We start from the raw sequence: 27,837 nt of genomic DNA, 5'->3' as shown, positions 1-27,837 counted from the left end.
GGCAATACCCACAATCCCTACACGTGGGAAGAGATTCCCTGCTGTTAATGTATCGCTTAACTTCCCGTGCCTGTTAAGATGACAACAAAGTCCCACCTGAAAGAGCCAACTTAAGGCTCGCCGTTGCAACCAGCTCCCCCAGAACCTTGGTTAACAGCGTGCGTGCTCGCTCGCTTGCAGTTGCACGCCGAGCTGCCTCCCGCGTTATTGTGTTTGTTCCCGCTTCATATAATGCATTTGCAACCGCTTTCTTGCACTGCACTCAACGGTTTAATCGATTTGTTAGAGCAGCAAGGGAGAGCTGTGCGTGCAGCCAGCCGCGCGCGCAGACACCCTACCTTCCAAGTTTGAGTAGCAGTAACCGCGGCGCACACTAGGAGGGCAGGAGAGTCACTTCCCTCTGGAAGAGAACGAGCCCCACCGCGGCACAAAGCGGCGTTTTTTTTTCTTCTGGGTGCAAACCGGTGCTTCATAAAAAAAGGGGGGGGGGGGAAGATAGAGAAAAGAATACAAGAAAGGAAGGGAAAGGAGAAGGGGGGAGGAAAGACAGAAGGGGGAGGAAAGCTAGTTCTCAAGAACTTGTCCTGTAACGCGCCTCCTCCTCCCAATCGCTTTATTTTTCCCTTTGGGAACCGGGGATTCTTCCCCCCCCCTTACACACACACACACACACACACACACACACACTTCTCTCCCTTCCCCCGCACCTCGCCAGTTTATTGTGGCCCACTAAGCTGCGATCAGCAGTGTTTCTGAGAAACCGAGAAGTCCTCCCGGACTCCGCGTGGTTGGGGCGGAGTAGAAGGTTGAGGGGGGGGTTGGAGAGGCAACATTTGCTGCCCATCATTTTCACAGCCGCGTTAAAGTAATTGCGGCCCCCTCACCGTCCCTTCGCCCCTCAGATTCCGGGTTTAGGCTACCCAGAGAATTTTCCCATTCCCGATTTTGCCTCCTTTTTCGCAACCTTCCAGTTCCGCGCTTCTCTTCAAATCCTGGCGCGTTGTCTGTTTGCAAATTGGTAAAATACCTTCTCTGTTCCCTCGCTTCACTTTAAGTCCCCCCCTCAACTCAATCTCAGCCCAGCCGCTCACATCAAAGCGCTGTGCCTCCCTCCCAGTGGCCGCTGTTCACTAATGGGATTGCAGTGTGGCTGGCTCTGCTGCTGCAGCCGCCGGAGGGAGAGGAGCTGCTGTACCTCTTCGCCGACACTCGCTGGGTGCTGAGCCGCGGGAATGATCCGGATCTTCCCGGATTTCAGCGTGCAGGTGACTGCAGCTGCGGCCGGGGGAGTACCAGCCGGCCCGGGCGTGGGGAGAGCCAGTACCGCAGCTAACGGGAATCCGCAAAACGTCCAGGGCATTACTTCCTACCAACAACGGTGAGTACATAAGCTAGAGAGGTGTGTTGATCTTTTCCACTAATTTCACTTGCCTTTTATGTCCGTTTGAGCGTTTTGTGTTCATGTTTTTTTTTAAAAAAACAAAAACAAAACCCTCAAATCTCAATGTCGAATGCTTTGGGGAAGGCAACTCTTCATCCAAAAGGGTGTTTTAAGAGCCGCGAACACACATGTTTGAGCTGCTTGATCTTGGAAACAACAATAGGGAAGGGAAAAGTAAGATAGCCGCCTGCTCAAAGGCAGATTATCTTTTTTTTCCTGCTGCAAAGTTTGGGGTCCTGTCTGCTTCTCCTTCTTAAGTAGGAATTTCTCAATGTCAGCGGCTTGTGCAAACCCCACAGCATAGCAGCTAAGAGGTATAATTGATCACGCTATTGTGATTGATGATTTATTTTCAATTGAGCACGATAGAGTTTTCACTTGGCACTTCACCCTTGCAGTTACACATTTGTATTACCGGGTATTAGCATGTCACCTGTTACTACAGGGAAATCTAGCAGGAAATTCTAAGTGACTTAACACTTTGGGAGTATTCCTCAGAAATGCATTTTAATGCAAATACCGGAATCTCACTGCCAGCTTCTTTAAGTTACAGTTTTATACATACTTCTGTCCAAATAAGTCCCTTTGAATTTAACTGCTTTTAAACAGATACTATAGATATGTTAGGAAGGATCTAACATTAAGTTAGCCAAGTTATAGTGCCCAAGAATTTTCTTTGCTTTTTAAAATTTACTTTCCCTATCATTACTTTGCAGGAGAGTTCCAGCACCAACATTGTATACAATTAATTGGCATTTTGTTTTTCCAAAAGTAGAATATTTTCTTTGTTTTTCTTTATTTGATTCTGCTTCACAACATGCCATTTTTCTTTTTTCCCCATGTTCTACAATTTCATCCAGAGAGGTTATGTGAAACAAAATATATGTAAGCATAAACTAGTACTTACACAAAAATAAATCAACCCTTTCAAATTTAAAATTTCATTAGACAAGGAACTTTTGGAAATAATATTTTTCTTTACTTAATCCAGTCAGGCTGGAACTATGTTTGCTTGAATGAGAAAGCAGTCTGGATAAAAATTTGGTGCCCAGGACATGGTTTGGTTTAGTAAACTTTTCAAGCAATGTATGTATAATCCTTTGCTTTATGTGCTTTTGAGATAGTGTGAGAATCATGAAGTTATTTCAGGAGACAGCAGAGGACTCTTAAAGCGGATGAAGGTTTGGAATTGAAGACACCGCTATTTTAAATAAATATACAAACTCTTTATAAGGGGGTACAATAGATATAAAGAATAAAGTTAGTGTAGTGATACACTAGTGTAATGGATATAAAGAATAAAGTTAGTGAAAAGCTCGCTATTCTCTGTTTTGGGACTATCTGTTGCTACAGGTTTCTTAAATTACCAGGGGAAATTGATGGTTAGTTGTCACCTCATGCTTTCCAGATAATTTGGATAGGAGAGCAGAAAGAAGGAAATTCAAGGCTCAAATGATAAAACTTTTACAAAAATAAGAAAATAGCTCTCAGATTTTATCCTGTATAGAAAAAAGTATATTGAACAGTTCTCAGGTTTTAGTATTTTAATTATGATATACAAAATTGGAGAAATAAGTATATATTTGATGAATTGGCAATATAAAGAGGCATTAAATATAAACCTGTAGCTATTTATCCCAACAAAGACAACACATATGGTTACTGTTGTGAGAATAGGCTTCATTTTACTTAGTGGATCCTATTACCAGCTTAACTGAAACATAATTGCAAGTTTAGTTTTCTTAGTATACTGTCTCTTACAATCAATATATGTCACATTTTCCTTATTTTTAAGAAGCATAGAAAATCGTGTTTCCCCAAAACTATGGGCACTTAAAGAGCAAGGCATTTTCTTCTTAACCCATTTAAAACTAAACTCTTCCATGTTTTGCCTTACAATACTTAAGTAAAACAGAAGGATTTTGCTAGTCCTTCACTCACTAGATAAACCAGATGACACCTGTTAAACTTCATTGTTTTGAGCATGTGGAGAAAACGGGCTTCACAGCCCTGTCTCCAGACAGCGGTTGATGGAATTTTCCTTGGATAAAAACTCGGGACTCCCTATTGTATAAGAATTACTTCTTTTCATTTGAGTGTAGATCCTTAACGACTGAATCATTTTTTGCGTGCTAAATCAGAAGGCAGTTCTTCGAAGCAAAGGGGTTGCTGTAAGGTTCTGCATTGAAGCTTCTTAGGTCGGCTGTATGTGCTCTTCGGAGCCATGAGAGACTTAAGGCAGGTCAAATTATCTGCCTCCAGTGGCAGAGATCATATTTTTGGGGTCACTGACTGCGCCCTCCAGCTAAACTTTCCGCATTTGCAAAGTCCTTATGCAGCTATTCGCATACCTACGCACGCGTGCATCTGTTGCATTCCGCTTAACTTTTATCAAAATTCCGCTCCAGCACCTTACTTACTCCCTCCAGCCCATGAAGCGACTGGGTAAATTAGTGATACGGAGCAACTTCTAAGATGAATCGACTCCTATTCCTAGGAAGATGTTTGAAATTTGATCATTAAAAATCGGCGTTTCCCCCTGTGTCATCCTGAAGAGCCACTCTGCCCGTCACCACCTGTTATATTAGAAATTCCTTCATTAACTTATGATCCGGTACAGTGGGAGTCTATAAGAACAAAATGAACTTTCTCCAACAGGGTGAGCTATCGATATGCCAGAAGAAATACGGTAGCAATACGTCCCGGTGATAGAATTCTACACCCATTTTTGCGCAGTCACACGTCCACTCAGTTGTATACGGTAGTTGGACGAAGGACAAGAGTCAGACGCATGTGCAGCTCGTGTAGCTGAAGGATGTCGCTCCTCTTCCATAGAGACACATAGGTTGTGTACATAAAGACATGCACGTATGCTAATAGACGCACACGCGCTCAAATCTCTGCCGATTGTGTATGTACAAACAAAAAACCCAACACCACTTAAAAAAACACGTTCTCCAATTTTGTCTTTTATCCCACGTGTATTCGGGTCTTCCCCGAATACACGCTGGCTTTTGCTGGGAATTTTCCCCCAGCAGCGGCCGTGTGTTTGCGGCTTCCTAGTCTGCCTCCCTCCCTCTCTCCCTGTCTGTCTCCCTCTTCCTCTGCTGGCTCTGTTACTCCAGAGAAGGAAAGTATGCGAAACTGCAACTGAGTGGCGTTGTTGCGCCGGCAGCGGAGGCTTTCCTGTCCCTTTGCACACCAGAGTCAGAGCGCCGGAGCTGGGGAAGCAGCTGGAAAATGCTCGCGAACACTTCCACGGCAGCCAAGCCTGAAGAACAGAGACTTCTGACTTCCCCGCTTATGGCTTGGCCTCGCGCTTAAAGCCAGTCCCACGGGCTCCCTCTCCGTGTGCCTAGTCACACCTGCCGGGCGATGCCAATGGCCGGGCTGCCCACCGGGGCTGCGCGCTTTCTCACTCAGCTGGGGCCGGCCACTCGTCGCCGGGCTTGGTATGTCTTCGGAGGCAGCGGAGCCTAGGCTCTCTCCGCTCCTCGGCTTATGGACGGCTGCGGTCAGAGCGGCAGCAGCGCCTAGCTAAGCAAAGCAACCTGCGGCAGGACTGCTGCGCCGGGGAGCGGGAGCCCGCAATGCATTGGCCTCACTACTTTTCCTCCTCCTGCCTGTCTAAGCAGGGCCGCCGCCGCTAGACACAACACCACACAGCAACACAAGGAGGGGGGAAAAGTAAGGGAGAGAGGAAAGGGGGAAAAAAAGCCCAGGAAGATGGCGCCCACCAAGCCAAGCTTTCAACAGGATCCTTCGAGGCGAGAACGGTAACACTTTCTCTATATTGAACCCGAGGCAGCAGTGCCTGCCTGAGTCTGGGACGCCGCCGCCGCCGCCGCTCGCCACCTTGGGTCTGGTTTACTTGGCTTCCATGCCCGGGAAAGGGAAAAGCGGAGGGATGGGTGGCCACGGACTCGCTCGCGCTGCTAGGTCTCGGGAGTTTCTCGTGGTGCATGCACGTTTCGCCGCGGCGGCGACTACTGCTGCTGTTGTTGCTGCTGCTGCCGGATCCACAACACTTGCTAGGCTCGCCCCTTTAGCAGCAGCAGCAGCAGCAGCAGGAGGGAGCTTGTACCTCCCCACATCGGAGGAGTCTTCGGTGTCTGGCTGAGCGCACGGGTGGGGGTGGGGGGGCGGAGGGAGGGGGGGCCGGAATTCCCGGGAGGCAACTTTTCGGCTGGATGGGTCTCGACAAATGGGGGAGGGAGGACCCACGGCAGGTTGGAACGGAGCAAAAAAGGGGGCGGGGGGAGTGCGTGAGAGGAAAACAGCTTTTAACCAGGCCCGGCGTTGCTTAGTGGAGAGAGTGGCTGGGCTCGTGCAGCTAGGCCGAAAAGAGGGGGAGAGGAGCTTGCTGGGACTCCACTCAAACTGCTGGCGCAAGTTTAGTTCAAGCTCAGCAACAACTCTCTGGCCTCGCGTGTATAAAACCCTCCCTCCCTTTCCCCCCCTTTTGGAATCGCCCGGGTTTAACCCTGAACTTACTTATTGCCCGGGAGAAGCTTAGTCATAAGAAATAGTTTGCTATGAAAGGAAATGGGGCCGGTGGGCTTGTTTTAAGGTTTCTTGCTTTCGTCTTCTCCCGCCCTCCGATATACCGTTTTATTGTTGTTCCCTTTCGGTTCTATAGTTGGTGAGATGTTTGCAGCTGCCGCGTTAGGCAAAATTTAAAGTGCATCTTTAGAGAAGGATGCCACCTGGAAGCCTTGAGGAAGAAGACAAATGCTAGCCTAGCCCATTGAAAATAACTGAAACCTCTGGATGAGCCACTGGAAACAATGGAAGTGTGAAGGAATAGCACTTTGAGCTGTAAAAAAGCTTTTAAAAACGTGGGTTTCCTTGCCAAGGCAGTTTAACTTTCTTGCAGTATAATGTCAAATAATTTGAGGTAGGATTTGCCAGGGCTTAATACCTATGATACCTGATCTAAGTATGTGCAAAGTACTTTATGGATAAGTATACTCAATCCTCCTAGAAGTGGAGTTAGGAATCAGGAAGACTTCTGCATTAGGGCCTTTGATCCAGATAGGATTGACTCTCCTCCAGAGGCCTCCCACTTTGGCCTCCCACCCCAAAGTAGATGGCTAATAAGGAGAATGGTATCATAAGTGTAATAGGAAACAACTAGTGATGGCATATAGATTGCATCACGATTGAGGAACATGATAGCTGGAGTGGAACATCATTGTACAGATGGTGAACAAGTTGTGCACTTTAAAAAGTTCACCTGATGTTTACCAAATGAGGCTCAATTTCATATGAGGAAAGCTCAGTATGCATATCATATTTGCCATCCCTTGTGCTCACTTTTAGCATAGCTGATTCTGTTGAATAACTCAGAATTGATGCACATGCTAGTTAAGCTATAAAACTTCCTATTTTAAAATCTATTTTTTAAAACAACAACATGTCCACACATTACAAACTGATAGCTTTTAAATACTTAGAGAATGCAACAACCGGCTCTTAGCAGCATCTCAAAGGAGGGAGTGAATTTAAATTTGCATGTGCCTGCCAGAGCATCCTTATCTGCATATGTAATCTATAGCAACAGAGCTGGTATTTTGGATTTGAGGTGATTCAGTTTTCCTTAAGGTATCTCAATCCAAATACCTCTATTTTGTTCATCTTGTACTTGATGGTATACACTTGCATTTCACGACTGCCAGTAACATTTACATAGAGTCAAGTTGGAAATATTGGCAATATTTATAGAGTTTAGGAATTAGGTTTGAAGTCACTTTATTACTCCCTTCCTATGAACTTTCAGTGTCTTCCAGTGATTGAAAAGCATATGTACTTTACCATTCATTATAGAGGAGTGCTGTTATCCTATATGTAAAGCTATATGTCTCAAAGAGAAAGAAAGCTAATACTGTACATAACTGCTGGTATACAGTGTCTGCCTTTACCACGGCTCCAAACCAGAGAGTTGTATATTCTTTATGAGCCTAGTACTATATTAGTAATAAGTATGTTTGCTGGGACAGCTTCAGTAATCTCTGCAGCAGAGGCATATTTGTGTGCCATTTTGGGAATTTTTCTGAGATAGGAATCTTGAAGATAGAATTAATTTCTAGGGGAAACTTCATAGCCTGTGCATGAGTGCTTTCTTTATCACCTGTCTCCATTTGGCATTCGAAGAAGGTAAATCAAAGTGTGCAATTTGTTATTCTGCTTCACTTGAGAGCTGTACTAAATAACACTTGGTCTGAAATTCTGATTGAAGTTGTAGGAGGATATACTGTATTTAATTTAATGCCCTTTAATAACATATTCTTGTTCAGCTCTGATGCTGTCATCTTAAAGGTTGGATCAGAGTAGTTTTATCCTGTGTAGGGAGTGGAATGAGTAATAATTTTAACGGGTAGTGGTGGGGGTAACTTTAATTCATGAACGAACAATAACCCAAAGCTTGCCCTGGTGTCCAGATTGTTTTATGCCCCGAGGCCTAAGTTATTGTCACTGCTTATTGTGCTCCAACTAGTTTATGATGAAATTATACATGAATTATTTCAGGGGCTTGAATAAGACATGGTATGTCAAACTGTTGCTGCTTCACAGTACTATGAAGAATAGAATTATATTTCAATAGATTAAATGCTCAATATTTTCTTAATATACACTTTATATTTTAGTATTAATTAAAACTACTCTCTTGGCTTGTTTCTTTTTACCAATCTTCAAATTGTAATATGGATTAAGGCAGTAATTTTGTGCACGCTTTTTGAATTGAAATGAGTGATTTACATGTGAACAAACATATATGAGTTTGATGCACGTCTTATTGAAATAAATTCAGATCATAAAACTAGCATGTAGTGCTTGCTTAAAAGACAGGCAGATTTTTAGTATTATTTAGTTGTTATACATTAATAGTATAATGGTTGAGTAGAAGTCAAATATATTAAACTTTTATAAATACTAATAGACTAGTTGATAAGGTAGTTTTTAAAACTTTGATGTTTAGTAGCTGTCATTAATATTCAAACTTTATTATTTGTGGGGAGGAAAAAAACAATGGACTTGAGTTTAATATATTTTTCGTGTTAAAATACATTGTGTTAACAAACAATTTCAAATGTTATGCAGTTTTCTGGTTATATCTTGGGAACACAATCTTATACACAATCACCTGGAAGTAATCGCATTGAATTCAGTGGGGCTCATTTTCAGTAGATATGCATAGGAATGTGCTTTAAATAGACACAAATGTAATGCATAAGATATGTCTGTAGTGATTTGTAAAGCCTATTGCTGTGCTTCTGTTGTAAAGTAAGTGGAACAAAGCTCTGTTCATTTTTTGGTATTTCTTTCTACAGTATATGCTTAAACACAGCAATGATAAATGATGATATGCATTGTCTAACACTTGCTTTTATATAAATAGCTCCAGAAGATTGCTTAAATGATAATCGAAAATATGAAATAGGGTGGCCTTCATATCACAAGGCCAAGGGTCTACAAATGGAAAAACTGAAATAATGAAATATTTCCAAGGCAACAGACTGTCAACAAGAACAGTAATGCATGGGCATATCATAGAGGTACCAGAGAGGATATTACATCTTATAGCTGTGGAGCTAGGAGTTATAATGACCTTTATTAAACAGAGCCTCCCCATTACCACAATATTTCTGATTCCTGATTTATGGATTAGTAGTTGCAGTAATATTAATAGCTTGAAATTATCCCTCTGTATTTGAATTGTTGTATTGTAGGTTAATGAAATAACTTGTTCGATGTTTGTATCAGAGTATTAAGACTTTTTCAACAAGTAATGAACTAAATACGTTTTTAATGTTTTGTTTTGTAGTTTTCAACCACATGCATGTTTTGCTTAATATATATCTTGTAACTAGCATCTCACCTCTTGTGAGTACAATACTGCAAATAACACATTAGATCCAACACTTAAGCTGTTGCATTTCATTCTACATGAAATAATGAACAAGTCAATATATTTTAGACTTTCCTATGAGAGTGTTATCACAGTACTTCTGTTGCACTTAATGCTTTACTTCATTAAGCTATATAATTAAATCTACTTAAATACTGTTATTGTGTTTGTTATTTTCTGTTCATTCATATGAGAGTACAATATATTATCAATATATTGTATACTGCTAAAAGTGCAGTGTATGAACAATACTTTAAATTAGTGGCTTTAAATAGGAAAGGCATTTTTGAAATATTTGAAATTTTCACACAATTCATAAAGATGCTTGGCAATAATTTTGGTAAGACCCAGTATTTGTTTAAATGCTTTGCTTGAATATTTTATAAGAGATCCTATGAAGTGTTTGAACAAGCTAAGGCTTAAAATACAAGCTTTCTTTTTATAAATCATTCTTTAACATGTTTACTTGTAGATAGTGTTCAGCTAATTAATTGGGATGAATCAATCAATTTAGGTTTATCTGGAAAAATCTCAGTTTGAAGGGGTGGTAGGATTTTTTTAAAAAAATATTTTACATTAACTTTTTGTGATTGTCTTCCAACTGTGTGTAAAAGAATTTGTAGCTATTTTGCTTTGTTATAAATTCTTTTTAGAGTGAGGCACCTTAAGATACTGAGTGTCTATAAATCATGATACAATAGTCACAATGTATTATAGTGCCATATTTGCAAGAGTAAGGATTAATAAGGAATATATATGAAAACTGTTGCCAATTACCAAAATTGCTTTTTCTATATAAAAGCCATATGCCACCTTTTTGTTTTTGGTAGTTCTTGCCATCTATTATAACTACCTATAGAACAAACTATCTGCTGTGTCCTTTATTTTAACATGGCTTAGAACTGATATTCATTAATAATTTAAGGTAGGGTTATGTATTATGCTGAAAGATATTCAAGCAATAGTATTACCTTTACAATTGATACAATTGACATTTTCTGGGAAAATAAATAGAAATCTTATTGTTGCTATTTAGTAAAAACATTAATTAATTATGCACATTAAATAGGATCAAGCTAACATATTCTATATTTTTCAAAAGGTTGATTTTAAAATTCTTATTTATTGACCCAATTGAATATATATTTAATTGCTTTAATTTGGATGTTAGAAAAATATAAACTATTCCCTTAATTTAAAGGGTCTTTGAGCATCTTAATTATGTTATGTAACAAAGGTCACACTGATCTCATTTTTATATAGAATCTCATTTATATGATACTGAATCAGTTATTTTTCTTAACACAACTAATGATTAGCAATGCCCTGAGGTCTTTCAGAACTAATTCAGAATACTTCTGATTTCTTCCCCTTCAAACATGGTGTAGCATAATCGGAATTAAGTAAATTGACCTTCCTCAAATCATTAAATGTTTGCAGTGTATCCAAGATTAACTGAACTCTGCGTAGTGAAGAAAAGGCTCATACTATACAGTTCTGTCATAGGTTCTGACATGAAAGAGTGGTTGGGTGAGAATTGATAATTGTCTGTGGATTCTTTTCATCTTTTTCTTACCAGTTAAGTCTCATGGTCTGTTTTCATCAAATGGACAGTTTGGCATCAATTTGTGCCTTACTGGATGAATTTGGCTTTAACAACAAGACATAGTTTAATGTTATAGGAATAAGTATGGTTGAGCCTTAGAGTTGCATGTATTCATTCTCTCTTTTCCAAAGTGTCTATGACAATACTTCTACTTTTATCCCATTGCAATTTTCATATCTGAATCTCACTCAGTTTTAGTATTAGCATTAACTATATTTCAGACAAAACATCACTTCTGATTATGGTTTGATTTGTTTTCTTAATATTAGCTGTAGGTTATTCAGGTTCAGATGCAGTGTGTCATTGTAACTTGCTTGAAACAGAAGCAAATTCTTCTGCTCTTAATGGCATGGTAGATAAAAGACAAGAAACTACTTGAGCTCTGAATGTGTACATAGCATGTTAAAAACCAAAGTTTGAACTCATTTGTGAACAGCTATTTTCTTAGTCAAGAAGTAATATTTCAGTATGATCCATCTGAGCTTTGTAAATTCATGTATTTTTTTTAAAAAAATAATACATCTATATAGTCATCTAATTATATGAATTACACACAAAATGATTTTGTTATAGTGATTTGACAAATAAGAAGATAATGTTGTATAGTAATATCTCTACCTGAGCAGTTTTGATTGCCCTTTTGCTGGGAGTGGAGAGCTTTAGTTATTTAATAAAACAAAAGGGGATCTAATTTTATGCCTCAGACCATAAATAGTTAATATTTCTTAATAAATACTAATTTTCATATGAAGAAGCAGGGATTAGGATTATTTTGGGAGGAGAAATCATCAAAACTATTTTTTTCATTTATTGGTATATTCTCTCAACACAACTTTTAACTTGGCCATTTCCAATGTTAAGGAGATTGGTGAAAGGTAATACAGATGGGAAAATTATGGTAATTCAAACCATTGGGAGATATTTCAGCCTCCTGGTTCTATTGCTGTCCTATAAATGGACATGCTTGAACAAAGGAATGGCTAATTCCAGATGGTCTGAGTGTTTTGATTTTTTTTCTCTGTATCCAAGTATATAATTGCTGGATGAGGATAACACTTTGTCTACAGAAGCTTGTGCTACATCAAACTTCCTTGTTTGGGCTGAATTCTGGATGCTGAGCGTATATTTGTGAGGATTCCAAAACTTGAAATGATTTCAAATTCTTGGCATATATAATTTGGAGAATTTAACATTAATTTAATTGAGAGCGAGCGAGCGAGCGAGAGAGAGACAGACAGACAGACAGACGGATTCAAACCTATACTGTGGGAGACTTAAAATATACACCATAATGAAATACAAAAAGAGCAAAATATAGCATGTAGTAAAACACAACTGGCACATGCAATATGTAGCCTGAAGTAAACCACAAAAAACACAGCCACTAAAAAGGAGTTCCCTCTCTCCACACAATCAATTTAGCCTCAAGCCCAGGAGCAGGGAGGGTTCTTAAAGATTGCCACAGGGATAAGCAAGCTGAGGGCCCTGCAGATCTCTGGGTGGGAAAGCTCTTCCACAGAGCAGTTGCAATGGATACTTACTCCAGGATAAATTATGGGTAATCCTCAATTTATGCCCACAATTGAGCCCAACATTTTTGTTACTAAGCAAGACATTTCTTAAGTGAAAATTGCTCCATTTTACAACCTTCCTTGCCACTGTTGTTAAGTGAATCTGAAGTCAGGCGGGGACGAGAAGCGAGGAGGCAGAAAAAGAAACGGAGGCTAAGGAGCTTCCCCCCCGCCCCCTCCCAGCAAAAATCTAACCAGGGAGCCGGGCGGGCAGTAGCAAATTAGCCGATCACGCCGGGGGGGGGGGGGGGGGAAGCTCCTTGGCCTCCGTCTCTTTTTCTCCCTCCTCGCTTCTTGGGGCTCCACCAGTGGGGGAGCAAGGCCCGCCCAGCGCCAGGCTTTGGGCTAACACAGAGGTCTGCAAAGTTGGCTGTTTTAAGACTGGTGGACTTCAATTCTCAGAATTCTGGGAGTTGAAGTCCACCAGTCTTAAGAGCCAATTTTGCAGATCCCTGGGCTAATATGTTTGATGCCCTTGGTGGACTTCAATTCTCAGAGTTCTGGGAGTTGAAGTCCACAAGTCTTCAAGCTGTCAGGTTTGAAGACCCTGGGTTTTTTTTTCTAAAGGGTTGGGGGTGCGAGGGTCTTGCAACTTGACAGCTTTAAGACTTGCACACTTCAATGCCAGAGTTCCTGAGCCAACATGACTGGAGGAGGAATTCTGGGAGTTGAAGTCCACAAGTCTTAAGGCTGTCAGGTTTGAAGACCCCTGGGGTTTTTTTTCTAAAGGGTTAGGGGTGCAAGGGTCTTGCAACTTGACAGCTTTAAGACTTGCATGCTTCAAATGCCAGAGTTTATTGAAACTAAAAACAGTGTACCATCCTATATATTTTCGGTTTTAAAAATGTGGCTCTCAAAATAAATTTCAATCGTGGTTTTGGCGAGATTTGGCTCAGTTGAAAAAAAAGGTTGCCCACCACTGGGCTATGAGATTTGGGGGTTTATCAAATTTGACCTACAGTTGTAACAAAACCTCCCTACTTTTTAACATAGTAAAGGAAAGCAGTTTGTGTTTCAGGCCATACTTTATTACAACATTTTATTTAAACAAGGTAATGTATTTTAACCCCTTTCCCTCCCATCATACTGACAAGTGGCAAAGAAGCAGAAATGAATTCATACAGGTAATCCTTGACTAAATGACTGTAATTGAGCCTGGAATTGTGATTGTAAGTTGCATCACAGCACCAGATTTGAAATTACTAATGGTTTTTAGGACAGCTAAGTTTAGGACAGTTAAGTTAATACAGCAGTTGTTAAGTAAAATTATTTTCCCTATTGTGTATTTTTTTTGCCAGAAACTGAAAGTAAATACTGGAAACCAGCAAAGAATGTAGCAAATCATGGTCACAGGATTGCAGGACACTGCAAATAGCTGTAAAGATGGGCCAGTTGCCAGTGTCCAAAATGTGATCACATGACTGAGAGGTGTGTGTGTGCGCGCATGCGCGCAATTGTTATAACTCCCAAAATGGGTCCTAAGTAGCTCTGGGGAGGTCTGTCATAACTTTGAATAGTTAAGCAACTGGTTATAAGACAAGGACTACATGTACAGATAGTTCTCAAGATATGATCCTAATGGAGCCTGCCCATTTTAGGGTCACATGTCACAATATCTGTTGAAGAGATGAAATTCTCAAAGAAGGGTATGAATTTTAAAGGAAGAAAGGCAAACCATAAAGCCGCGAATGGGCATGATGGAAGCAAGGATGGTTTGCAAAGACAGAAAGATTCAGAAAAGTTTAGTGAATGGAGTTGTTATTTTCAAGATTTAACTATATTTCTTATCCTTGCATTTCATTTCTTTGACTTACTGTGTCAGAGTAATGATTTAAGAGCTGACCAGCTGCTACAATGATGCAGTGATGCACTGATGTAATGATGAGAATGAGCCAGCAAGGTTTTTGGCTGTTATCCCTTTAAGAGCCTTTATAATAAGAGGAGGCCCTGTTAGGGCCAGTCTCTCTCTGTCTCTCTCTCTCTGTCTCTCTCTGTCTCCCTTCCTCCCTCTCTCTCCCCCTCCCTCCCTCCCTCCCTCTCCCTCTCCCTACCTGCCTGCCTGCCTGCTGTAATTTACTGATTGTTTGACTTCTGCCTATAGTATGTGTATGTATAGTATATATTCTACTTCTTTACAACCTTGCCAGGTGCCTTTATAAAATCTGTAGTACAGCTATTCAGCCTTCTAGAACACAACAAGAGGTGCATGAGAGGGAAATACAGGACAAAGAACCCAATCCAACAGGAATGTACCGTGTATCCTCTTCTTTGATGGTCGCAATTAATTGCAGTTCTGTGTATATAAAGTTGCAGGTTTCACTGCTGAAATCAAAACATTAAAACATTGCTGGCCTTTGGCCATAATAAAGAATTCATTCAGTCATTCAATATATTAGCTAGAGCTGAAAATACATAGTAGGAAAAGTTGATACAAAAGTAAATTGTGTTTCTGCATTGTATTAGTTATTTTCTTTTCCAACATGAAAAAAAAAGAATTGTAATATCAAGATATCCATTTTTCAATAAACAGAATTTCTCTTATTGTTACCTGGATAATGTCCATTTATTTAGAAAATGATAGTATTCCATTATGTTGCTTTGGTGCCTGTGGCGACTAGAATAGTCTCTTATTACTCAAATGACAATAGTCTCTGGTTTAGAATCATATGGCTGGAAGGGATCTAGTTCAAAACAGGAGTCCTTATACTGCCCAAAGGAGTACTTACACCATCCAGAAGAATGGTTGCCCAGTCTCTTCTTGAAAATCTCTAGCAGTGGAGCATCCACAGTTCCCTGTGAGAGCCCTTCAAGTACAGTTAGTCCTTGACTTACAACAGTTTGTTTAGAGACCATTCGAAGTTACAACGGCATTGAAAAAAGTAACATGACCATTTTTTCACACTTATGACTTTTGCAGCATCCCCATGGTCACATAATTTATATTTGGATGCTGGACAACTGGTTCATATTTATGATGGTTCCCGGGGTAATGTGATTAGCTTTTGCAGCCTTCTGACAAACAAAGACAATGGGGAAACCATCTTCACTTAACAACTAAGTTACTAATTTGACAACTTCAGTGATTCAGTTAACAAATGAAAAGTCATAAAATGGGTTAAAACTCACTTAAAATTTATCACTTAACAACATAAATTTTGGGCTCAATTGTGGTTGTAAGTTGAGGACTACCTGTATTGGAAAACTGCTGTTATGCCTCCCCTGAGCCTTCCAGGGGAGGCTAAACCAGGGGTCTGCAATCTTAAACACTCAAAAAGCCATTTGGACCCGTTTCCCCACTCAAAAGAAAAAAATAGGAGCCACAAAATCTGGGTGGGTGTGGCCAACTTGATGTCACTCATTCCCACCCAGTCACATGACCCCCTAGCCATGCCTACCCAGCTGGTCATTAGGGCAGAACCAGGAGCCACAAAAACCTTTTGACATCTCTCACTTTGCCTCTCTCTGTATCTCTATGCCTCTCCCCCTCTCTCTCCCTCTCTCTGTATCTCTCTCTGCCTCTATGTCTCCCCCCTCTCTCTGTATTTCTCCCTGTGTTTGTATATCTCTCCCTCTCCCTCCCCCCTCCTCCTCTCTCTGTATCTCTCTCTCTGTATCTCTCTCTCTGTGTATCTCTCCCCTCTCCATATCTTATCTCTCCCCTCTCTTTGTATCTCTCTCTGAGTCTCTCTATGGTTCTCCCTCTCTCCCACTCTCTCTGTATCTCTCTGTGTATCTCTCTATGTCTCTCTCCCCCCCCCCTCTGATTCTGAAATGAGGTGTCAGGCAGGCCATGAGGCACTCTTGCAAAGTTTTGCGCACCACAGTGAACTTTAGTGTGCTTCACAATGGGAGAAACGGGGGCCTCTCCTCCTCCTGAAGCCCATTACGACATGGAGCCACAATGTGACCCTGCCCCGCTTGCCCCTAGCAACAGGATGTGACTTACAGCTTTGAGCCCGAAGCGGCAGGAGGTGAGGGCTCCCTTGAGTGTATATGTGGTGCGAAGGCAAGTACAGAGCCGCTTCACTCCTGCACTAAGGCTCCGGCGAAGAAAAACAGAGTTGCGGTGAAAGTCCCCCATGCATGTTTTAAAGCCATGGCTGGGCATTGTGGGCCTGTCCCCCTTTCCGTCATCCCCTATTCCTGGATCCCATTCCCACCCCACCAGCCCTTGTGTTAATAAGGCCGGCGTCAGTTGCGTTCCAGGTTGGATCAATTTCTTGGGGCAGGAAGGTTGCGTGCCTCTCCAAGTGACCAAGGCATGCCCAGCACCAACAAGGACCGGAAGAAGCTCCAGCAAGAGTGAGGCACCAGACAATCAGCCCCAACCACTTCTCCATCCTCCACTGTTGGCCTTACCTTCTTAGGCTAGGCAAGGAGTGACTGGGAGTGGAGGGCGAGGGGTGGGGCCAGCCAATGGTAGGATCACCCGCAGGGAGCCACAGCAGAGGGCCGAAGGAGCCGCAGGTGGCTCTAGAGCCACAGGTTGCAGACACTTGGGTTAGACCTACCTAGTCCCCTTAGCCATTTGCCATATGATTTAAAATACATTTCTTAGCAAAAATAGGCCTCTTAATTAGTCTTAATTTCAATGTTGAGGAGAGTCTTGCTTCCTATCAAGATCTACAGAAGTTTTATTCTAGAGATGCTTCTGTTTGTTTGAAAAGATTTGCTGACTTTATCATATTTGTTCCTATTTTAGATAAATTTTTCTCTGATCTTAGATTTAATAAATTTGTAATTTGTTTTGGCCTTACACAGAGACTTGGGAAATGTATGAAATGAAATATAACTTCCCAGTAATACAGTGCAATAATCTGAAGTTGACTTATGGGTAAACTGCTTTTATATAACTTAGAGGACTCCACTCTTTCTTTATGTAGTGACCATGCTCTGTTACAACTTGGTCATTAAGTGACATAGTGGTTAAGTGAATACATGACAGAAAAAACACTGCAAAGGTCACTGATTGCTGCCATCTCATTCAGATAAAGTCCTCTTGTATAGTGTCTTGTGCCTGACATTTTTATTTTATTTTGCCCCCTCGCATGTTGGAAATATTGCTTAAACTATTTCTTTCAGAGCTGCTTTTCTCCTCAGTGCAGGACTTCTCTAAAAAGTGCTAACCAGTAGTTAACAAGCTCAGCTCTGAGCTAATTAGTTGATTAGAACTTTCAGCCAGCTGCTGCCTGAAACTGACCAGATCTTAATCAGTTTCACACTGAAGGTTTTTGTTGTCAGATGCATGAAATTTGGTTGTATATTATTGGAAAATAACATTTTTATTACTGTTGTATTTGTGAATGATCACTAACCATAGTAATTACTAAACAGGAAGTGGTTACGTGAGTTTTGCCCCATTTTATAACTGTTCTTGACACAGTTGTTAAGTAAATCACTGCAGTTATTAAGTTAGCAACATGATTGTTAAATCAACCTAGCTTCCCCATGGACTTTGCTTGTCAGAAGGTCGCAAATGTTGATTACATGACCCTGGGACACTGCAAATTGGCAAAAATATGAACCAGTTGTCAAGCGTCCAAATTTTGGTCATGTGACTGGAGATGCTGCAACGGTCGTAACTTACGACTCGTAAGTCTGAAAAACGGTCATAAGTCATTGTTTTCATTGCCATTGTAACTTTGAAAAGTCACTTAAAAAAGGTTGTAAATCAAAGGCTACCTGTATTGATAAGGTTTTCATAAAACTGAATTCTTTAAAAAAAATTCTATGTAGGTTTGAAAGATGGTATTCATACAAACTGCATACCATGAAAAGATGCAGTGAAATAAAGGTTTAGCAAGAGAAACCATGTAACCAGACATTTATCAATTAGCTAGATGAAACAGCATTGTAAATTTTCCAAGTCAATGCGTGCATCCTGCAGCATTGTACTCGAAAATGTAGGAAACTGCCTTTTTTCAGAGAGGCACTATATTATGATAATGGTGATTACAAGCTAGAAATTAATATGATAATCTTTTCCCTGGCAAGTCCAGTCCCAGGTCAGTGCTTTCCTATAACAGTGGCTGAGGAGCAATAATAAGGGTATATACAGGGTACATTAGCTCTGCAATTGAGAACTGGAAGTAATGATAATATCAGATGCATTGGCTGTGGAAAAAAATACCTTGTGCGAAGTTATCCAATGGAATAAGACAGTTTTTTTTTCCCAAGTGGTTTTGAAATTTTGCCAACCAATTGTGATTTGCAGGGAGAAAGTGTTACCTTTGTTGTTCACCGTTAGCCAGGTAACATCTAATATGTTTTAAAGAAGTAAAACAAGTGATTCTGCACTTTATTCAAATTAGTAATTTTTGCTACCGCATTTTCCACTTTTGATGATTGTTGATAAACTTTATTATGGATTAATGCTCGTTTTATTTCAAATAACTTAGTTCATTGTAACATTACTCATTTTAGTTAGGGTGCTGTATAGACATTGAGTAAATTGATAAGTTTTGGAATAAAAGTATTTCTCTACCTAAAAAATAACTTTGCAGCACTGTTGAGTGAAAAACGGGATATTCAAACACTTATAGGTAATAGACTTCATAGGTTAAGATGTAGGTCAGTGCCAAGGGCTGAACAACCAAATCTTTACAATGTTGGATGTAAAGATAAAAAAAGACTTCTTTTGTAGAGTGTGTTGTTTATCCCTTCACCTTTATAATAGCACAAAGTGGCTGATTCTATTTGTGAAAAAATATAACCAGAGACCGAGTTGGCTGTCCTTCAGTTCCATATAAACCAGTGGTTCGCAGAGAAATTCAAAAAATCTTACAGATGAATTGAGGCTTGGTAAAAAAAACAAAGAATTGCTCATAAACTTGAAGAATGGTTAATCACTCATTTTTTTCATCATTTTCTATATTTAATAAAGCATAATTTTTCATGTAAGCCTAGATTATATTTCTTCCTTCTGCATTTTGGTTGACTTAGTGAATAATTGATTATATTAAAACACTTGCATTTGAAGTTTAAAAGAGTGCATTGAAATATTAATTAGATGCTAATTTTAATATTGGCACTTTTTATGATTACTGCTTGGCAAACATGTTTTTATATTGTAAATTAACATGGGTGTGTAAATATGTCACTACATTTCTATAATTATTAAAATTAATGGTTAAGGTGCTTGAATGAAAAAGGTAAAAACATAAGAACATAAAGAAAAATAAAATAAGCTTTGAGGATAATCATTTTCTTTTTTATATATTAACTGCTTCTTTAAGCACTTTTTTAGTTTCAGACTTCTTGTTTGTAATCTAGAGTCTCATGAGATTCAAATGTACATGTGTGCAGAGGCTTTCTGAACTGCATGTGTGCAAAACTATACAAACACTGTGGATAAAGCCAGAGGAATTTGATTAACATGCCCAGTGTGAAGAAAGCGATGCTGAAATGATCTAAGATATGCTATTGCAGAAGTTTTAGGAATCTCCATATCTGATGTTGGCAGAAAATACACAGCTAAGAGATGTTGGCAGAAAATTCCAGCTGCTGCAGGTAACAAGAAGTGCAGAGATAATCAGTCCTTCAAAAATTCCTGAAGATGTTATGTATGATTTCCTTCCATTTCAATGGGAAAAAAAAATCTTCCCAGGAAAAGAAAAGAATTCCCTCACTATTTTGTTCTTCTTGTAGAAACCTCTTTAAGGGTATGTACCAACAGAAAAGTGTCTTGTTCATTCAATAATAATAAATAAAAACAAGATCAGTGTTTTTTATAAGACAGGACATGGGCCCCATAGATTTCCTGCGGTAATACTATTTTGTCTCGACAGAAATGTGAGCACCAATAAGCTTTTAGAATAAACTATTTTCTCAGTAGTGGTGTGATACCAACGTTATGCTCCGGTACAGACGTACCGGTGCCTGCTGGGAGCACCAGATACCACTCCGGTACAGTGCTCCAGAGGGCCTGCCCGCCCGCCCGCTCTTCTTACTGCTATTTGAGCTGATTGGGGCATTTGCACACGCGCACGGAGCTTATGGCGCCCTTGCGATGCTCCGCCGAGCAGCTGGAGTGTCGTGGGTGGTGGGTACTCATGCGCACGCTGTGGTGGACGCCCGGCCCTGTTGCAGTGTACCAGTTACAATGCGATCCGGAACCTACCACTGACTTCACAGATTTAGATTGTGTGGATTATTCTTGTAAGATTAGGTAATGGAAAGGCACACTCAGGCTTAGGCAACAACAGCTCTTTATTGTAACAGAACAACTATGTACAATCCAGCGAAGTTTCAATCTGACAGCAGCCCTTTTATAGGGAGCTGTCCGACCAATGAGATTAAACCTCTGTTCCCGCTGGAACAGAGGACCTTGGTGGAAACCCTTCTGACAGTTGCTAGTATCTAACACCCCTCCTCTCTTAGATGGAATCAACCGACTGGTGACGTAGTCATGCAGGTAGGTGGGCTTTTTGGTAGCTCTGCCAGACCTGTGCAGTTCAGTCGGAGGGTATTCTTCGGACAGACCTGTTGGCTCTGCAGCTTCTCCCGATGGAAGCTCCTGGAATCTTTCACAGGCCACGGCTAGAGCTTCTAGAGCTGGTTCGGTCGGAGCTTGTTGCGGGCCTGCAACACAAATAGATGAGTATCCCGGTGTTTTCGGGTTTGAGTTGGCTGTGGAAGGAGTGACATTGTGCTCCTTTTGGGTAGGGCTTTGGCTAACTCGTGCAGGAGTTACCTCTGGCTGCCTAAGAGTGGAGTTGGAGAGGCGGTCATAGAGTTGATCAATGTGCCTTCTCCAATTCCAACTGTCCTCGAGCTCTACGATATAAGAGCGAGGCGTGGTGATGCCTATCACTGTGGCAGGAATCCACAGAGTTTCCCTGGCGTAGTTGTTAGCGTAAACTGAATCCACTAGGTGGCACGCGGAGCCATTTGTCAGGGCAAGCGAGGTGTGCGCATGCGTGCGCTGGCCAGCTGAGTTCACCCTTTTAAAAGCCGTTTTTTGCCCTTCCCAGGCTTCAGAGGCTTTATAGGAGTCCTTAAGTCACTTCCGGTTTGCTCGGAGGGTCATTTTGAGCACTCCGAAGGCATCAGGGACCGTCCGGAGGCTTCCCTGACACCTCCGGAGGACATCCGGGGGGGTGGGGAGGCTGTTTTCACCCTCCCCAGCCTCCTATAAAGCCACTGGAGCCTGGGGAGGGCGAAAAAAGCATGTAAAATGGGGAGGGGCACCTGTAGTGCACGCATGCGCACTGGGGTCACGCATTGCATTATGGTGCAGCACGCCCGCACACGACCCCCCTGCGCTCCCCCCACTTATGGCACGTGAGCCAAAAAAGTTTCGCCATCGCTGCCCTATGCTAAAGTTCCAAATTTTGCTTGTTGAGTCTGTGGGCGATGCGGCAGAATAGTTTGGGTGTAGCTGGTCTAAGTGGGACCTTAGCCGGCGACCCATGAGAAGCTCGAAGGGCTTCTCCGCATGATAGCACTTGGCGTGATGTGTTGAATTAGTAGATAATGATCAACCCGTGTTTGCCAATCTCCCGGGCCCAGCCTGGATAGGGCCTCTTTTGCAGATCTCACCATTCTCTCCACCTGACCATTGGAGGCCAGGTGGAATGGCACGCCCAGGGCATGTCGGATTCCCTGGGTTGCTAAGTAGGTCTCGAATTGCATGGCCATGATTGGGGCCGGTTGTCAGAGACCAGGACATTGGGCAGGCCGTGTGTGAAGAAAAGCCTCCGTAGTACCTTGATGACCGCCTCTGCCATCATGGAGGTGATCAGGATACCTATAACCACTTCGAGTAGGCGTCCACAACTACTAAGAATGTTTGGCTGTGAACTGGGCCAGCAAAGTCTATATGCACCCTAGACCATGGTGCTTGAGGACGCTCCCACTCCTTACTTACTTACTTGCAAAGTCTCTGGTCTGGACTCCTGGCACGGTGTACAGGTAGCCACCCATTCTTCGATCTCCCTGTCCATGTTAGGCCATCACAAGTAACTCCTAGCCAAAGACTTTATCCTGACAATTCCAGGATGCCCTACGTGTAAAGCCTCTAATACTGCAATGCACAGTTTAGGTAGAACAACGACTCGGTCCCCCCATAGCAAACAGCCATTAATAACAGACAATTCATCTCTTTTACAATAATACATTTTAAAATCATCCCCAACAGGCCCCTTGAGCCACCCCCTCCACACCCAGTTCAAAACTTGTTTGATCATGGAGTCTCTTGTAGAGTGGCGGGCAACATCACTAGATGAGACAGGACCAGTCTCTAAGCAGTCAATAAGGAGGACTGGCATCTCGGGGGAAGGGTCTGCAAGTAGTTCTGGCAGCAGGCAGCGACTCAAAGCGTTGGCATGCCCCAAATTTGAGCCTGGATGAGGTGATAGATGTAGGCTGCGAGGAAAATAGCCAATCTGGTCATTCGTGGCGACAATGACACAGGAGTAGGTAGGTCCCCAGCCAGCAAGCCCAGTAGTGGTTTGTGGTCCGTGATGATTCGAAATCACGGCCATAGAGGTACTCATGGAACCGTTTTACACCGGCCACTGCAGCCAAAGCCTCATGTCCAGCTGGCTGTAGTTCCGCTCGGCAGCGGACAAGGTCCGCTATGGGTGCCTCGGTTCTATTGGGCATGTGGTGGCTGAGGACGGCTCTGATGCCAAACGGAGAAGCGTCGCAAGTTAAAACCAGTGGTAGGGTCTGGCTGTACTGAACCAGGAACATGTCTGCTGACAGTAGTCTCTTTGCCACGGCAAATGTGGCTGCTTCAGCTCTGCCCCAGGACCACTTCATGTTCTTTGCCAGGAGACAATGTAAGGGCTCAGCAACGATGGCTTTTTATTTAAGAAACACGCTGTAGAAATTAAGGAGCCCGAGGAACACCTGTAGCTCGGTTTGATTGCAAGGTGTAGGGGCGTCCTGAATTGCTTTAATTTTTCTCATGGTTGGGTGAATCCCAGAGCCGTCGATTAGGTACCCTAAGAATTCAACCCTTGTCATGTTAATTTGGCATTTTTCTTTTTTGAGACGGAGGCCTTTGTCTCTAATTCTGGTCAAAACAGTTCTGAGATGTTTGAAAAGTTGCGCCTCATTTGCAGCCGACACCAAGATGTCGTTAAAATAGGGGACGACTCCTGGAATTCCCTGCAAAAGCCATTCCATGATGCTTTGGAACAGTCCAGGGGCGATACTAACTCCAAATTGCAGGTGGTTACATTTGAATGCATCCCTGTGCGTCATGATGTTCTGGGCCTCCGCCGTAGCGCCATCTACAGGCAATTGTTGGTATGCCTGCACCATGTCTAATTTAGCGAGTTCGTCTGGTCTCTGAACTCGCAGTACGCTGCGGCCTTTCTTAGCGCCGCAATGTACTCGTTGTTCGATTCGCCTTCCTTCTGATTACGAATATTAAATTTGTGCTGGCGGACGTGCTTAGACGGCTTGGGAGTGGAGTGTGTCCTCAGCGTCTGTTGGAGCAGTGACCAAGCGACCGATTGGAGTGGCGTTGGCTCAGATAGATCTTTGGCTGTTTCAAACACTTCCTGTCCACAGTAACCCAGGAACATGTTCTTCTTGCGGCCTTCACAAAGACCCATGAGGTCATGGGCTTCGAGGAAGCATTCGAACCTCAGCATATATGATTCCCAGTGCTCGGTGACTGGATCGTATGGAGTCGGTGGGGCCTGCATGGCCATTTTGTGTTCTGAGGGTGTTTTGAGTTTTCTGCTAAAAAATGGCTGCTCGAGGCCATGCTGAGCTCCAGGCTGGATTTGCTTGCTGGATTGCTACGCTCTTTTTTTCGTTCGCCTAGTTGCCTTCCATTCCACCTTCATTGCCAGTGTTAGATTGGGTAATGGAAAGGCACACTCAGGTTTAGGCAATAACAGCTCTTTATTGTAACAGAACAACTATGTACAATCCAGCGAAGGTTCAGTCTGACAGCAGCACTTTTATAGGGAGCTGTCAGACCGTTAGACCAATCAGGTTGAATCTGTGTTCTCGCCAGAACAGAGGATCTTGGTGGAAACCCTTATGACAGTTGTTAGTATCTAACAATTCTCATTAAAATTGTATATTACATCACTGAAATGGATAGCTGTGGTCTGCTTCATCTTTTGCAATCTAGTCCTATCCAAATATGATACAATAAAGCTACAAATTGCATAATTCTTAGCCAATGTGGTTAAATACATCTTATGCCTTGCAGATAGAAGCTGTGCTGTTGAAAGTATGCACCTTTGCTTAGTTCCCGTTTCTATTATTAGTTATTAGCATTTCTGGTGCATACGGATACAAGGATACACACTGGCACACACTCCAAAATACATAGAAAGTTAGTCATATAATGGCCAAATCATTTTAATTCTTATAAGTTTGCAATTTCCTAACACTGTAACAAATGACGGTTTGTAGGTTGTTATATTCTAGGCTGTGTTTTCTAAGTGATGGAAAAATAATTGCAAACATATTTTTTTGAAGTAGGTTCAAATGAAAAATAATAATTATATCTTAAAGTCAAAATTGAGTCCATTTAGTGCCATAATTGATTGGTATATAATCAGATTTGATATACATTATTCTTCCCTGATCTGATGCTTCTGGGATTTGTACATCCATAATTTCTAGGCAATATATGACTTTCCCAGCTGGTTTAGATTCTCACAAAATATATTTTATATTTGAGATCTTAAGACTGGGAAAGATAGGTACCTTTCAGCATCTAATAATAATAATAATAATAATAATAATAATAATAATAATAATAATAATAATAATAATAATAATAATAATAATAATAATAATAATAATAATTATTATTTCTTAGCCGCACCCTCTCCCGAAGGACTCGGGGCGGCGTACAATAAAAACATAAAATACAAGTATGGACAGACATACATATAATAAAGACGTATACAAAGACGTATACTAAGAGGAGGTGGACAAATGGATGGAGACAATTAAAATCACAATATTAAAATCCCCTAAATAAATTAAATAAATTACAAAAATAAAAACCCGTCAGGAGCGATATGTTCAGACTATGGTTGAGCCAGGCCAGCTACTTGAAATAGGTGGGTCTTGAGCTTTACACGGAAGGAGCGGAGGTCAGAGGTAGTCCTAATATCCGGGGGGAGGTCATTCCACAGGGCTGGGCCTGCCACAGAGAAGGCTCTACTCCTAGGCGCCGCCCCTCGGCACTGTCTGGTGGACGGCACCTGGAGGAGTCCCTCTCTGTGCGAGCGAATTGGTCGCAGGGATGTATGGGGCAGAATACGATCCCGTAAGTAACTAGGTCCTGAGCCATGGAGCGCTTTAAAGATCGTTATCAAAACCTTGAAACGCACCCGATAGACCACAGGAAGCCAGTGCAGCTCGTGCAGGAAAGGTGTCACATGGGAGTACCTAGAACTCCCCATAATTACCCGCGCGGCCGCATTCTGGACCAACTGTAGCCTCTGGGTGCATTTCAAGGGAAGCCCCATGTAGAGAGCGTTACAGTAGTCCAGGCGGGACGTCACCAGCGCATGAGTGACTGTGCGTAAGGCGTCCCGGTCCAGTAGGGGGCGCAATTGGCGCACCAGGCGAACCTGGTGGAATGCCCCCCTTGCCACGGCTGTCACATGGTCATCCATGGACAGCCGGGCATCCAGGAGGACGCCCAAATTGCGCGCCCGCTCCACGGGGGCAAGTTGAACGCCCCTGATGGCCAAAGATGGCGTTAATTGGCTGAACCGGGGAGCCGGTACCCACAGCCACTCCGTCTTGGAGGGGCTGAGCTTGAGTCGGTTGTCATCCATCCAGACCCGTACGGCTTCCACACACCGGGACATCACTTCGATGGCCTCGTTGGGGTGGTTCGGGGTGGAAATGTACAGCTGAGTATCATCAGCGTACAGATGATATCCCACCCCAAAACCACGGATGATCTCACCCAACGGCTTCATATATGTGTTGAACAGGAGTGGCGAGAGGACCGACCCCTGTGGCACCCCACAAGTAAGGGGGCTTAGGGTCGACCTCTGCTCCCTTGCCAACACACGTTGCGTCCGACCGGAAAGGTAGGAGCCGAACCACCGCAAAACGGTGCCCCGGACCCCCAACCCCTCCAGTCGGTGCAACAGGATACCATGGTCGATGGTATCAAAAGCCGCCGAGAGGTCTAATAGGACCAGGATAGAGGAACAACCCCTATCTCTGGCCCTCCAGAGATCATCTACCAGCGCGACCAAGGCCGTCTCCGTGCTGTGCCCGGGTCGGAAGCCGGACTGGCGCGGATCTAGATAATCATCTTCCTCCAGATGTCGTGGAAACTGATAAGCCACCACACTCTCTACAACCTTCGCCAAGAAGGGAAGGTTGGAGACAGGACGATAATTGGCCAGCTCCATAGGGTCCAGGGAAGGCTTCTTGAGCAAGGGTCTCACCACCGCCTCTTTCAAAGAGGCCGGGAGAGACCCCTCATTCAACGAAGCGTTCACTAGGCCTAGGAGCCAGTCACGTGTAACCTCCCAGGATGCCAGTACAAGCCAGGAGGGGCATGGGTCCAATAAACATGTGGTGGGTCGCAGTCGTCCACGCATTCTGTCCAAATCCTCGATGGCAACCAAGTCAAACTCCTCCCAGATCGATGTCTCAAGACTCGCCACGGACGTCTCCATTGGACCACTGACAGGGACCCAATCCTTCCGGATTTGAGCGATTTTATCCTGCAGATATTTCCCAAACTCCTCTGCCCTACCCTGTAAAGGGGCCTCCCGCGGCCTCTGAAACAAGAGGGAACGGGACACCCGAAACAGGGCGGCAGGGCGGTTCTCTGCGGATGCAATGAGAGCGGCACAATATTGGCGTTTGGCCGCTCTCAATGCCACAAGGTACATCCTTAAATGGGCTCGTACCTGTGTTCGGTCAAATTCGGAACGGGAGGATCTCCAACGACTCTCTAGGCATCTCTTGCGGCGTTTCATCACCCTTAGCTCCTCGGTAAACCAAGGGGCCAGGGTGGATCGTTGCCGCCAGAGAGGCCGCAAAGGCGCCACCCGGTTCAAGGCCCCGGTAGTCGCATTATTCCACGCGACCACCAGGTCCTCTACCCGGGGGCGGGTCAGGGTTGCAGGAGGTGGCCCAAGCTCTGTCTGGAACCTATCTAGTTCCATCAGGCGCCTGGGGCGGAACCATCTAGTGTTTCCTGGAATCATGCAGTGAAGTCTGTGACTACCTTACACAATGGGCTCTGAAATGTTGAAGAGTAGCGGGATGCGTATCTAAAAGGCAATTATCTCTGGAATATTTTTTTAAAGCTTCACACTCACCAAGAGAGTGTTATCTATAGATCTAGCTC

General features: G+C 42.8%; 1 protein-coding gene across 7 annotated transcripts in view; it reads left to right on the top strand.

Moving 5' to 3' along the window:
* The first annotated feature begins 1,157 nt into the window (after window positions 1-1,157).
* The window catches only part of NPAS3 (neuronal PAS domain protein 3), a 785,079-nt gene continuing 758,399 nt past the window's right edge, over window positions 1,158-27,837 (top strand). For 3 of the 7 annotated variants that reach the window (XM_081971247.1, XM_081971245.1, XM_081971243.1), the window contains exons 1-2: window positions 4,634-4,893; window positions 5,074-5,217. In XM_081971247.1, the coding sequence (XP_081827373.1) occupies window positions 4,817-4,893; window positions 5,074-5,217 (221 nt within the window). In that variant the 5' untranslated portion in view covers window positions 4,634-4,816. Of the gene's footprint in view, window positions 1,379-4,633; window positions 5,218-27,837 lie in introns of those variants that run through there. The other 4 variants (XM_081971246.1, XM_081971244.1, XM_081971249.1 and 1 more) reach the window with 2 other exon arrangements.

This window comes from Natrix helvetica (assembly GCF_964273705.1).
Source record: "Natrix helvetica genome assembly, chromosome: 1".
NCBI classification, from domain to species: domain Eukaryota; kingdom Metazoa; phylum Chordata; class Lepidosauria; order Squamata; family Natricidae; genus Natrix; species Natrix helvetica.
Note: the sequence above shows the minus strand (reverse complement) of the source record. Positions and strands in the feature narration are given on the sequence as shown.